Genomic DNA, 14,085 nt, shown 5'->3' with positions numbered 1-14,085 from the left:
TTGCATATTGACAAGTTGTCCTGGTTAATATTTATATCTCAACACCTCCCCACCCCCCCACCCCCCCACCCCCATCACCAAAATACTGACCATTATTTCGTTGCTATTTATGGGAGCTTGCGGTGCACGAATTGGCTGCTGCGTTTTCGTACATTACAACAAAGGCTATACTTTACAAGAGCTTTATTGGCTGGAAAGCACATCCTGATATCATGAAAGCTGCTGTGTAAATGCCATTACTTTCCCTTTCGTCTTCATTTGTGAACTCATGCCTGTTTGAAATGGTGCGGATGTCACGGGAATGCAGGGATGGGCACACTATGCCCATGAGACTGGGCTGGTAGTGAACATAATAATAATAATAATAATCTTTAGAATTGTCACAAGTAGGCTTGCATTAACACTGCAATAAAGTTACTGTGAAAATCCCCTAGTCGCCACACTCCTGCGCCTGTTCAGGTACACAGAGGGAGAATTCAGAATGTCCAATTCACCTACTAAACACGTCTTTTTTGGGGACTTGTGGGAGGAAACCGGAGCACCCGGAGGAAACCCACGCAGACACGGGGAGAAGGTGCAAACTCCGCACAGACAGTAATCCAAGCCGGGAATCGAACCTGGGACCCTGGCAATGTGAAGCAACAGTGCTAACCACCGTGCCGCCCATCAGATGCTATATATTTCTGCAGGACATTAAAGAAGCTGAATAAGCTGGGACCTCATGAGAGTGGACAATGTCAGGGACAAGAATGTTTGTTCTTTGCAGAGTGCAACAGATAACACTGAATTGAGTTAAGCAGTGGGATAGATGTGATGCTCAGCTCCACTTTAATATTTGTCAAACCAGTCTTTGAAGAGCCTTCACATGAAATTATGTTTTGTTGGTTGGCATGTTAGGCTCTGCAGGCAGTTAACTAGATACCGAAATGAAAGCGCAATAGGTTCTGTTGACTATTTATAGCCAGCAAAAGGGGATGTAGGTGAATAATGAGACTGGTTGTATTTCAAACTGCAAAACATTAGTTGATTAAATCTGAGAACAGTGAGTGAGAGATGTGGAGTAATCACCTGGAAAGTTAATAGCCAGTGGTGAATTGTACAAATGTAAGAGCATATGTAAAGAATATATTTCTATTTCACTTATTATTTTGAGTGGGGACAAAAGTTTTGCAGAACTTCACTCAGGAGTGTAAGTGGAGCCCAATCTTTGATGGGTTTGACTTTTATTTTATCTAACTCATTGGAAGGAGCTGCCCAAAAGGCATTTGACATTCCTTAGTTATTCCTAACCCATCCATGCTCATCTGTCAGTTTAAGTTTGAACCCATGTTACAGAAGTGAAAATGCAATGTTTCTATTCTGGCATTTCATCATGGTGCCTGGCCTAGTTTCTTGCTACGATGCACCCTCAGTAGAGTGGGATTGCGCTATAATCCTACAGCACTGCAACAGAACATATATTTGTGAAATGCAGTCCTCCACCTGGTGAGATGGTGCTTTGCACCTTTGTGATCAACTTTGTGTTAAACATCGAGTCGCGAGAGAAGTGTGAGTTGCCGAGGGAAGTGAATTCAGGTATATGCAGGGGCGGGACTTCGCAAGATAGGAATGGAGAACGTTTGCCAGGTTGCCGGGGTATACCCTGCTGGAGCAATCGCTGCTCCCAGACGGGTCGGGAGAGGGTAGGATTGGGGATATATTTGGGTGTTGGGGGAGCGTGGGGGTGCACCAGTGGCGAGGATCAAGTGTAAATGGGAGGAGGAACTGGGAGGGCTTTGAAACAGGGTGGGGGTTTGTTCGTGACAATGTTTGAGGAATTGTTTGTTGTGGGGGAGGAGAGCGGATAAAATGGGAGAAAATTGTACGTAATGTGGATTGTGAGGTTATTGTGTGTTGTGTATGTTACTGTTTTTACACATGTTTGTAATAAAAATACTTTATAAAAAAAAAAAAAATTGTGTTAAGCATTGCCTGCTTGTGGCTCAGGTTGCCCACTCTGGCATGGCAGGCTGTGCCATGTTCACTGCAGATGAAGGCAGTGGACTGAGAACATGCAGGATTCTCTGAGCCATCTTTTTAATTTTTTTAATTTAGAGTACCCAATTCATTTTTTCCAACTAAGGGGCAATTTATCGTGGTCAATCCACCTACCCTGCGCATCTTTGGGTTGTGGGGGTGAAACCCACGCAAACGTGGGGAGAATGTGCAAACTCCACACGGACAGTGACCCAGAGCCGGGATCGAACATGGGACCTCGGCGCCGTGAGGCAGCAGTGCTACTCACTGCGCCACCGTACTGCCCCTCCGAGCCGTCTTATTGACCAGCCAAGCTTTCCGTTTCTCCTCACCTCTTTCAATGCCCCGCCAAACTGTCAGCCTGCAGAAATCATAGCTGTCAGCAACTCCCTCCCAGTTTTCTGTGCCTATGTCCCCCACCTTCACACCTCACTTGGTAGATGTCCTTGTAACCGAGGTCTCGATGTCCAGCGAGTTGTGACCCAGTGGCTAGCTCACTCTGCAGAATGCCTTTGAGTATACGGCTGAAATCCATCCAATGAACATGGCCAACGCATCGCAGCCATTTTTGGCTTAGTAATCAATGTGCGCAGATGAAATTAACATTCTCCAGGACGTCAGAAGTGGTAACTGAAATCTCAGTGTGGTTCCCGAACCAAAGGATCCACACTTGGCCTGATCTTCTCAGTCCAGCATCTGTAAGAATAATGCTGAGAATAAAGGAAACCATTATACATCACCTCATTGACCCAACCAAGGTACTCAACCATGTCAACAGAAATGGTCTATTTAAGAAAATTGGCAGCCTACCAAAGTTGCTCTGCGTGCTCTGCTCCTTCAATGACAATTTGAGGATTAGGGACTGCTACGACACGGCAACATCGAAATCCTTCGAGATCCACGGTGTGGTCAAACAGGGTTGCACATTGGTGCCAACGCTCCTTGGCATCTTATTCTCTTTGCTGCCATCATACATATCCAGTTCATCTACAGAAGTGTTTAATTACATATTAGAGCTGACGGAACTTATATTTATATAACATCTTTGAAATAACTCAATGTCCCAAAGCGCCTAACAGGAGCATTATAAAACAAACTATGACACCAAGCCAGATAAGGGGATATGATGCAGCCGTCCACAGCTTGGTCAAAAAGGTAGGTTATAAGGAAAATAATAGACCCTACGTTGCAGAAGGGGACCACTCGGCCCATCAAGTCTGCACTGACTCTCCAAAAGAACACCCTACCGAGGTCCACTCCCCTGCCCACCACACCCTATCCCCGTAACCTAACCTGCACATGCCTGGACACAAAGGGGCGATTTTATCATGGTCAATCCAACTAACCTGCGCATCTTCGGACTGTGGGAGGAAACCGGTGCACGCAGACACTGGGAGAATGTACAAATGCCACACAGTCAGTCACCCAAGGCCGGAATTGAACCCAGGTCCCTGCCGCTGTGAGGCACATGGCTAATCACTGTGCCATCCTTATCTTTGAGGAATGCGAGATAGAGAGCTGCAGAGGTTTAGGGAGGGAATTCCAGAGGTTAGGGCTCAGGCAACTGATGGCATGTTCCCCAATGGCGCGCCGATTAAAATCAAGGATGCTCAAGAGGCCTGAATGAGATGATCGCCGAGATTTCAGAGGGGCTTGAGGAAGTTCTCGAGATAGGGAGTGGAGAGGCCATGGCGGGATTTGAAAGCAAGGATGACCATATTAAAGTCAATGGGCTGGATTCTCTGTTTTTGGGACTATGTCCCAACGCCATCGTAAAAACTGTGGCCTTTCACGACAGAAAAACTGGTGTGAAAGGGCCACATATTCATAGCCCTGCAGGGGACTAGCAGGGACCCGATGTAAAACTAGCAGCTTTTGCTGCAGATACGGGCCCCCGCACTTCCGCGTCAGAGGCCGCGCATGGCGGTGGCCTCCAGCGGCCACGCCGTGCTCCATGGCGGACTCAGACCGCGGAGCTGGACCTTCCGAATAGTGCCCCCGATCGACCGCGCACCCGACGCGGGCCGCCTGCCTAAAATTAGCCCCGTGCCGTATAAGGCCCCCCGTCCTCCGATCGGCCCGCCCCAACCATGGCGGCTGCGGACTGAGTCCGCTGCCCCCACTTGAGTATCCCGACCAGCAGGACCATGTTAGATCCACGCCATCGGGACTTCGGCCGGTCGAGGGCGGAGAATGGTGGTGTGGGTCTCCAGCAGGTAGGGTATACGCGATGCGTACGCCGCTTTTCGGAGCCCAGAGAATCGGGGAACCGGTCCCGGTTTCGTGCGCGGAAATGGATTCTCTGCCCCAGCGCCAGCCGAAATTTCGGCGCCGGGGTGCGGACTCCAACCCAGTATGTTTCAGGATCGGGAGCCAATGTAGGTCAGCAAGAACAGGGGTCAGACTTTTACAGCACAAAAAAAGACCCTTCAGCCCATGATGTCTGTGCCAGCCATCAAGCACCTATCTATTCAAATTCCATTTTCCAACATTTGGTCCATAACCTTGTATGCTACAGTGTTTCAAGTGCTGAGCTGCTGTGAGGGTTCCCACCTCCATCACCCTTTTCAGGCAGTGAGTTCCAGATTCCCACCATCCTCTGGGCGAAGAAGCTTCTTCTCAATTCCCCTCGACATCTTCCACCCATTGCTTTAAACCTGTGCCCACTGGTTCTTGACCCCTCCAGCCCAGGCAACATCCAGGTGAATCTCCTTTGCACGCTTTCTGGTGCAATCACATTCGTCCTATAAATCTGCACACTATTTTGTACTGGGCCATTTATTAGACTACAGTCAGAACCAAAGAATATACAACTCGTGGATTAATACAACTCAACAGGTCGGGTTTTTATTTACCTTACACTATGCACTCTCACAGTCTTAAATACAAAAACTGGGTCTAAAGCCTGTGCAGCTGATCGATGATATCATTAGCACTCTCATGACTCAGCTCTTAAAGGGACACTGCCCCGATCGATAATACGTAACACCCCCTCCCTCTTTACTTTGAAACTTCCCTTGAAGCAAACACCCCCAGTATTGACATAGTTCCAAAAGCAACACATGTGCACAAGCAGCAAAACTATCTACATAGACAAGAAGAACAGTTTCTAGTAGACACAAACATGATGCACATTTCATAAGAGAGTCTGTCCGACATGCGTCTGTTTTGCTCCAGCTGTCTCCTCACTTCGGGTACAGGATTGTTCCCCACCTCAGGCATACTGGGGACCTCAGGTGAAGAGTGTTCACCCCTAGGGGATATACAGATCGTCTCCTCCACGGGGGTGGTATCCTCAGTGACTATATTGGTTTGTTCCAGGGACAGGGTGCTGACGTCAGTTGCCCTGTGTTGATGGGTGGTTCCAACACTTGGGGATGTGCCGCTAACAGCTGGTCAGCATGCTGTCACCACGCAATCTCGCCCCTGGTCTGGACCATGTGGGATATGCGACCTGTCTGGCCCAGTACCATGACAGGTAGCCACTTGTCAGTCGTGTTGTAGCTCCGAGCTCACCTTGGTGAAAAGAGTGCCTTTTTAGTTTGTTTCCTTTCTTGATCATTGGGCTAATTGGTTCTTCTCTACAATCTTGCGACTTTCTTCAGGTGGCAAGAGGTCAAAGGTGGATTCGGAGCTCGCTTTTTAACACCATGTATGCTGGTGTGTTCTGGGCAGTGTCTTGGTACATGACCAGGAAGCCCTTGATGCATTGAACTAGTGACCCCCAACCCCCGTGATAGGTGAATGGGACTTGAATATGTCATATACTTTGTAGCAAATTGGCTGGATGAGACCTAATAGGAACCCTGAGAAGAAGATTGAACAAGATTGTGCACACTTTTGATTAAAAGTATTTGCTTGGCCGGCCTTGCCTCTGGGCTTCACCCTGGTGGATGATGGGAAGGTTCATGGTGCCTCATAGATCCTTACTGGAGTTGTTTGATTGGAAAAAGAACCAAGGAGATGATGAAAAGTTTTGTGAGCAGTGAGTTGTTGCGATCTGGAATGAACTCCCCGCTCGACCCCATATCCCTGCAAATGTTTCTCCCTTCAAATACTTATCCAATTCCCGTTTTGAAAGTTCCTGTTGAATCTGTTTCCATCACCGGCAGCACCTTCCAGATCACAACAACTCACTGAACAAATAAAACATTTTCCCCTGTCGCCTTTTATTTTACCGACCACCTTAAAGCTGTGTCCTCTGGTTACCAATCTTTCTTCAAATTCACTCATGATTTTGGATGCCTTTGCTGCAATCTTAACCTTCTCTGTTCGAAGAAAAGCAGCCACGTAACTGAAGCCCTTAATTCCTGCACCATTCTCGTAAATCTCCTCCGCAACCTCTCCAAGGTCTTGAAATCCTTCCTCAAGCCTGGAATTGAACACAATTCTCCAGCTGGAATCAAACCGGTGTTTTTGTGAAGTTTCAACACAACTGCCTTGCTTTTGCACTCTATTCTTTTAAATGTTAGGTCCTCCTCTAATCATTACTATTCTCATTGTTTAATTCAACTGTTAGTCTGTATCATCTGCAAATCAAGTTGCAAATTCATATCAAAACGAGAAGTGGTCCTGATACCAATATCTGGGGAACATCACGTATAACCTCCATTGGTCTGGAAAACAACCAACTCTGGTTTCAGTACCCTAGCCAGTGATGTATCCCCATTGTCACTGTCTTTTTAATCCCATCGACATTAATATTTCTTTTTTTTTTAAAATATTTTATTAAGACATTTATGGTTTTATAATAACAAAAGACACAAGTACAGATATAAACATACCCCAACACGTAACACACCCCTCCATCTCCCACAGTTCTGGCCTAAGCTAGACCGACATAGTTTAACTACCCCCCCCCCCCCCCTTTACCCCCACTGCTCCCTAACCCCCACCCCCACCCTATATTGAATCTTCTGATGGTTCAATTTTCTCCGAAGAAGGCGATAAGCGACTGCCACCTCCGGGCGAACCCTAATGATGAACCTCTCAGGGCGAACCTGATTTTCTCAAGCCTGGGAAACCCAGCCATGTGACTAGCCCATACCCCTGCTTTCGGGGGCTTCGGGTTCCTCCACGCCAGTAAGATCCGTCTCCGGGCTACCAAGGAGGCAGAGGCCAAAACATCAGCCCCCCTCCCCCCTGGACTCCCGGGTCTTCCAACACTCCAGAAATCGCCACCTATGGACTCGGTGCCATCCTCACCTTTAACACCCTGGACATGACATCAGCAAATCCCTTCCAGAATCCCCTGAGCTTCGGGCATGCCCTGACATTAATATTTCTAATAAGAACATTATGTGGTACTTTGTTAAACTTGCTTTGAAATTCCATATATGCAATATAAACTACACTACCCTTGCCAGCCTCTTCATTAAAGAACATGATCAAGTTAGTCAAACACCATTTGGCTTTAACAAATCAGTGATGACTCAGTTTGCCCTGAATTATTGTCTCTGAAGGATTTGCCACCGCTAACATTAGGCTGACCCTTTCTAATATGGAGACTCAGAGCTGAATGTGGATCTAATCAAAGTTCTACGCAAGTTTAGCATAACCTCCCTGCTTTTAAATTCCATTCCCATAAAAATTAACTCCAGTGCTTTGTTTGCATTTTTATGGCATAGTTAACCTGCATTACGACATGCAGTGCAGGCGGCACAGTGGTTAGCACTGTTGCCTCACAGCGCCAGCACCTGTGTTCAATTCTGGCCTCAGATGACTGTGCGCGCGGAGTTTGCACTTTCTCCCCGTGTCTGCGTGGGTTTCCTCCGGGTGCTCCGGTTTCCTCCCACAGTCCAAAGATGTGCAGGTTAGGTGGGGTTACGGGGATAGGGTGGGGGAGTGGGCCGAGGTGGGGTGCTCTTTCAGAGGGTCGGTGCACCCTAATTGCCTGCTGGGACAGTGCAGCACATTCTATCTTCTAGTTATCTAGCCAGTCGTGGCACTGGGGAGGGACATGAGTGGCTGGAAAATAATTTATTTTTAAATTAAATTTTATCCATTTTAAAAATCTCAAATCCAAAATTGACCCACCTTGAACCTGTCCATTTCTAAGTTTAAAGGAGACGGGATAGGGGATGGGCAACCAGCCCGCTCCCAGGAGACCGGGAATGGATTTAAAACTTGTAATGAAGCTTTGTGCCTCAGAGTTGATCTCTAGCCCAGCTTTTACCCTGTCCAACCTCTTTCCCAGCCGTGGGAAACCCAGCATTTAAAGGCAGGTGACTCCTGCTTCAAGGAAGAAGTAAATTCTTTTCCAGCACTGCTTGTGGTCCAAGAAGGGCAGGAGTGCTTCCTTCCAATCTCCCGCACCTACTCTGCGGGGGGGACAGAACAACATGCGCAGAGTTCCACCTGATTTGTAGACTTTTTGACCAGAAATTCCCCCTTTCTGTTTGGAAGGTCAGAGCCTGAATCGCTGCCGCTCCTTTAGCCCAGGGACATTGCTGAAAGAAGCAGTATTGGTGTTATGTCCTTTTGCCTGAGTTCTAACACATGTACTTTTACCATTTTACCAATGATCGTATTCTTTTGCCCCTTTGCAGTTGTCTGGAATTATTTATCACTACGACGTGCTGAAGGTGCAGCAATTACTTAGTGTACCAATGTGGGTAACCAGATGTGCCTCGTTTACCCTTGAGCCCCTCTTCGCATCTGCTGAACCCACTCATGAGACTCCAATAGGAATGGGCGCAACCCTGGAAATTCAGAGACAGCAGAAGATGGAACTGCTCGATCAGCAAATCATGCTGGCTCAGCTTAACCAGAACAACAGAAGACATCGATGGCAGGTAACAATCTTTAACTGCTGCAGTCCGTAGGGGGTAGGTACATCTGCACTGCTGTTAAGTAGGGGGTACCAATGACGTGACCCAATGGCAGTGAAGAAGATGGTGTCTGATTTGAGGGGGAACTTGCAGATGGTGGTGTTGTTAGTACCCTTGCTTTTCTAGGTGATGGAGGGTGTGTTTGGAAGGAGCATCAGAGCCGTGAGAATTTATTGTCAGAAACAGGCCATTCAGCCTAACTGGCCCAAGCTGCCGTTTCTGCTCCATATGAGCCTCCTCAATCCCTTTTCACCCCACCCCATCAGATATCCTTCTATTCGGACTTCCGGTGACAGGGGTGTGCTGCGCAGCCGTGCATCGGGTGCCTCTCCTACTAAGAACCCAAAATTAGGCTCTTCTGCTCAAAATAGCCCCGCTGAAACAGAGAGAAAAGTATCCCCTCAGCCTATCCGACAACACAAGAGACGAGGCCGAGCAACACGCCAGAGGCCGTAAAGAGACAAAAAGCAGCAGAAACCTGGAGAAACAAGCGGCCGGGACGACGGACACACGAGGCGACAAAGTGCCGGCCACACCAGAACGAGAGGGACCGGCAAATCACACACGGGGCTCTTCCTCACCGGAGGGCGATGGAGGAAGTTCCGCTCCAGGGAAATAAGGAATTTCAGGGAAGAGTTAAGACGGATGGTCACGGTGGCGGAGGCCCTGGCCACCAGGCGGGTGGCCGTGGACAAGGTAGAGGGTGACTAGAGGCGCAGAGGAGCACCATCAAGAAACTGGAAAAAGCCTCAACAGATCAGAGCGACTGGACCGCTGCCCGAGAGATGGAAATAGCGAGGCTGGTGTCAACGCAGGGAAGTCTGAAAGGGAGAATGGAGGACCAAGATATCCGGTCACGGCCCCAGAACTTAAGGATAGTGGGCCTGATGGAAGGAATGAAAGGCAGGGACCCCGCGTACTATGTGGCGCTGATGTTGGGGAACCTGATGGGAAGAGACAGCTTCCCCAGCCTGCCAGAAATAGACGGAGCCAACCAGTTACTACGGCCAAAACCCAAGGCCGGAATGCAACTGAGGGCGATAATCCCCAAAATGCACCAATGCCAGGACCAGGAAAGAATCCTGCGCTGGGCCAGGCAAAAAAGGACCTGCAACTGGGAAGGGCACCAGATCAGGATATATCAGGACATTGAGCGGATCTGGCCAAGCGCTGGGCAGAGTTCAACAGGGCGAAGGCGGCTCTGTACAAGAGCAAAGTGAAGTTTGGGATGCTGTACCCGGCCAAACTCTGGGTCACATTCCAGGGCAGGGAGCATTTTGTCCAGGAAAAGGGACTGAGAAAACAGCAGCACAGACAGTGCTGAAAAGATCACCCGAAGGGACTGAATTAACCTGAGAGACACTTTGCGCGGGACCGCACTGCCTCGCTCGTGAATATGGGAGCCAAAACATAGGAAGGAAGGGACGAGGGCAGCGGAGCACAGGAGAGGGTGAGGAGGATAGCAGGAGGGGAAACCATAGAGCGGGCAAAGGGTAGGCACATAGCCCACCCCAGGAGGGGGGCCACCACACTAGCCGGAAAGCTAGCGCCTGGAGGTACGAGTGAGGGGGGGGAGGGCCGCAGCGCACCTACCGCAGAGGAGGAAGCAGCTGGCAACGGAGATGGCTACACAATACCAATGGGAGGACAACTAGGGTTGTAAACGTGGGAAGGGGGGGGGGGGGAGAGAAGACAAGGGGGGGCAGAATCACAGGGGAAACATATGGACAAGGATAGTAATAATAATAATCGCTTATTGTCACACGTATGCTTCAATGAAGTTACTGTGAAAAGCCCCTAGTCGCCACATTCCGGCGCCTGTTCGGGGAGGCTGGTACGGGAATTGAACCCGCGCTGCTCGCCTTGTTTTGCATTACAAGCTAGCTGTTTAGACCACTGAGCTAAACCAGCTCCTAAGGGTTCTAGGCTGGCTCAACAGGTCATACGTGGCGACATGGAACATAATGGCACCGCAAGCAGCTACTTTGGAGGGTCCCTGAATAAAGGGAAACCCTGGAGTGCAGGAGCTCACCCACATAGCGTACACACAGTTGGCGGCCATGTTGGGTGGACCCTGGACAAAGGGAAACCCTGGAGAACAGGGGCCCGGCCTCATGGTGAGAACGGTGACCATGGCCATTTTGGATGGCCCCCTAAAGAAGGGAAACCCGGAGTGCAGGGGCACGTACACAAGGTAAGTATGATTGATCCAACGTGGGGGGGGGGGGGGGTCCAAAAACATACCCTATCAGAATAGTCACCTGGAGCATCATGGGACTCAACGGCCCAGTGAAAAGATCCAGAATCTTCGCCCACCTAAAAGGTATGAAAACCGACATAGTCTTCCTCCAAGAGACGTACCTGAGGGAGAAGGACCGACTGCGGATAAGGAAGGGCTGGGTGGGACTGACCTACCACTCCTGCTACGGGACGAGAGCTAGGGGTAGCCATACTGTTAAATAAGAGGACGAGGACGGTTATGGACCCTGGGGGATGGTACAATCAGCTGTGTTCTGGGCAGGGCACCAGTGGTCCTGGTCAACGTGAACGCGTCCAACTGGGACGACACAGAGTTTATAAAGAAGACCATGGCGGAAATTCACGACATTGACCCACACCAACATATCCTTGGGGGGAGGACAATTAATTGTGCACAGGACCTACAGATTGGCAGGTTGAACCCTCTAACATGGCAAAGGAACCCGGCACATCCATGGAGCAGATAGGGGCAGTGGACCCATGGAGGCTGGCCCACCCAAGGGAGAAGAAGTTCTCCTTCTCCCAAGTACACAACATATACACCCGGATTCACTTCTTTGTAGTGGGAAATTGGTGTTTCCACGGATAGTAGGAGCGGGACGCTCTGCGTTCTTGATCTCCGACCATGCTCCACACTGTGCCAAACCCCCCCCCCCATGGAGGTTGGAAACGGCCCTCCTTAACGAAAGTATCACCGGACATATACAAGTATATTACTAACAACCAGAACGGGGAGGTCTAGCCGTATATGTTCCGGGAGACGCTGAAGGTGTGATCAGGGATGAAACTATTGCCTACAAAGCACGAAGAGACATGGAAGAGAGGGTGGCTAGGCAACAGCTAGTCAACTCCATACTGGAGGTAGACCAGCGATACTCCAAGGCCCTGACCGTAGAGCTACTGGCAGAGAGGAAAAAGCGACAAATGGACCTTGACCTGCTCTCCACGAGGAAAGCAGTGCACCAACTCCGCCAGGCATGGGGGATCCTATACAGGCATGGAGAAAAAGCCAGCTGTCGGCTGGCTCACCAACTGAGAAAGCAGACAGCCACGAGGAAAATAGCACAGATTAGAGACAATAGGGGCAAACTAGTAGCAGAGCCTGAAAGGTCAACATTCAAGGCCTTCTACCAGGGGCTGGACACCTCCAAGCCCCCCAAAGGGGACATGGGGACGAAGCAGTTCCTCAATGGACTGGGCATGCCAGTTGCGTGGGAGGATAGGAAACAGGGCCTGGAAACACTGCTAGAACTGGGAGACGTCATGGAGAGCATCAACTCCATGCAGACGGGGAAAGCTCCGGGACCAGGCGCATTCCCGGCAGACTTCTACAAAGAATTCCTGACGACACAGGCTCCGGACCTGCGGGAGATGTTCACGCACCTGCTGTCGAGGAGCACACTGTTGCCTGCATTAGCACAAGTCTCAATCTCGCTGCTACCCAACAGAATGCGGGTCCTACAGACTCATTCGCTGCTCAATGTAGACGTAAATACTGGCCAAACTCCTAGCCGCGACTGGAGAACTGCATACCACAGGTGGTGGCAGAAGACCAGACAGGCTTTGTTAAGGGTAGACAGCAAACATCGAACATCAGGCGCCTACAGGACGTGGTAATGACCCCATCCAGGGAGAGAACACCAGAGGTGATCGTCACAGAAAAGGCCTTCGACAGTCGAATGGAAGTATCTCATAGAAGTACTGGAGCAGTTTGGGCTTGGAACAGGTTTCACCGGCTGGGTGAAACTCCTGTACAACGCTCCTATGGCGAGTGTGTGGACAAACACCACCAGCTCTAAGTACTTCCAGCTGCACAGAGGCACAAGGCGGGATGCCCGTTGTTGTTCGCCCTAGCGATCGAGCCACTAGCAATCGCGCTCAGAGCGGCAAATAATTGGAAGGAAACCAGAGAGGTGAGAGAGCACAGAGTCTCGCACTATGTAGATGATCTGCTCCTCTATGTCGTGGACCAAGCAAGCAGCATGGGGGGAATCAAGGCGCTCTTGAAAGAGTTTGGGAGCCTTCTCAGGCTACAAGTTCAGCGTGAGCAAAAGTGAAATCTTCCTGGTGAACCCGCAAGGGAGAGGGGCAGAGCTGGAGGGACTGCCGTTTAAAATAACCCAAAACAAATTCTGCTACCTGGCGATCCAAATCGCCCACGACTGGACACGGATCCACAAGTGGAACCTGACCAGCCTGGTGGAGGAAGTTGAAAAAGATCTACAGACGTGGGACACACTCCCACTCTCCCTGGCGAGGGCCTGGCCATCCCAAACTTGTAATATTACCACTGGGCAGCAACAGCGGAAAGAGTAAAGGGATGGATAAAGGAGCTGGAAGCCGAATGGGTAAGGATGAAGAAGAGTTCCTGCATGGGAACATCCCTCCGTGTTCTGGTCACGGCAGCGCTCCCATCCCCACTGACTAAGCACTCAATGAGCCCAGTGGTAATAGCCACACTCCGGTCATGGATTTCGATTTGGATTTGTTTGTTATCAAGTGTACCGAGAAACAGTGAAAAGTATTGTTCAGCGTACAGTTCAGACAGATCATTCCATGCATGAAAAGAAAATACATAGGGCAAACATAATGTAAATACATAGACACAGGCATCGGTGAAGCACACAGGAGCATAGTACCACTCAGTAGAGAAGATGTGTGAAGAGATCAGTTCAGTCCAGCAGAGGGTTGTTTAGGAGTCTGGTAACAGCAGGAAAGAAGCTGTTTTTGAATCTTCGTGCGTGTTCTCAGACTTTTGTATCTCCTGCCCGGTGGAAGAAGTTGGAAGAGAGAATAAGCCGGGTGGGAGGAGTCTTTGATTATGATGCCTGCTTTCCCAAGGCAGCGGGAGGTGTAGACAGCTGACCAGCTAAGACAGTGCTTCGGTCTGACCGAAATATCCATCAAGGCCTCCATCAGCAACAACCACAGGTACACACCAGCCAAATTGGACACCACCTTCAAAAGGTGGAGACAGGAC

General features: G+C 49.7%; 1 protein-coding gene across 5 annotated transcripts in view; it reads left to right on the top strand.

Moving 5' to 3' along the window:
* The window catches only part of ubac2 (UBA domain containing 2), a 353,572-nt gene that overhangs the window by 219,126 nt on the left and 120,361 nt on the right, over positions 1–14,085 (top strand). For all 5 annotated transcript variants that reach the window (XM_072476077.1, XM_072476075.1, XM_072476073.1 and 2 more), the window contains one exon: positions 8,565–8,810. In XM_072476077.1, coding sequence (XP_072332178.1) covers positions 8,565–8,810 — 246 coding nt within the window. The remainder of the gene's footprint in view (positions 1–8,564; positions 8,811–14,085) is intronic.

Source organism: Scyliorhinus torazame, chromosome 15 (genome assembly GCF_047496885.1).
Source record: "Scyliorhinus torazame isolate Kashiwa2021f chromosome 15, sScyTor2.1, whole genome shotgun sequence".
Lineage (NCBI taxonomy): Eukaryota > Metazoa > Chordata > Chondrichthyes > Carcharhiniformes > Scyliorhinidae > Scyliorhinus > Scyliorhinus torazame.
Note: the sequence above shows the minus strand (reverse complement) of the source record. Positions and strands in the feature narration are given on the sequence as shown.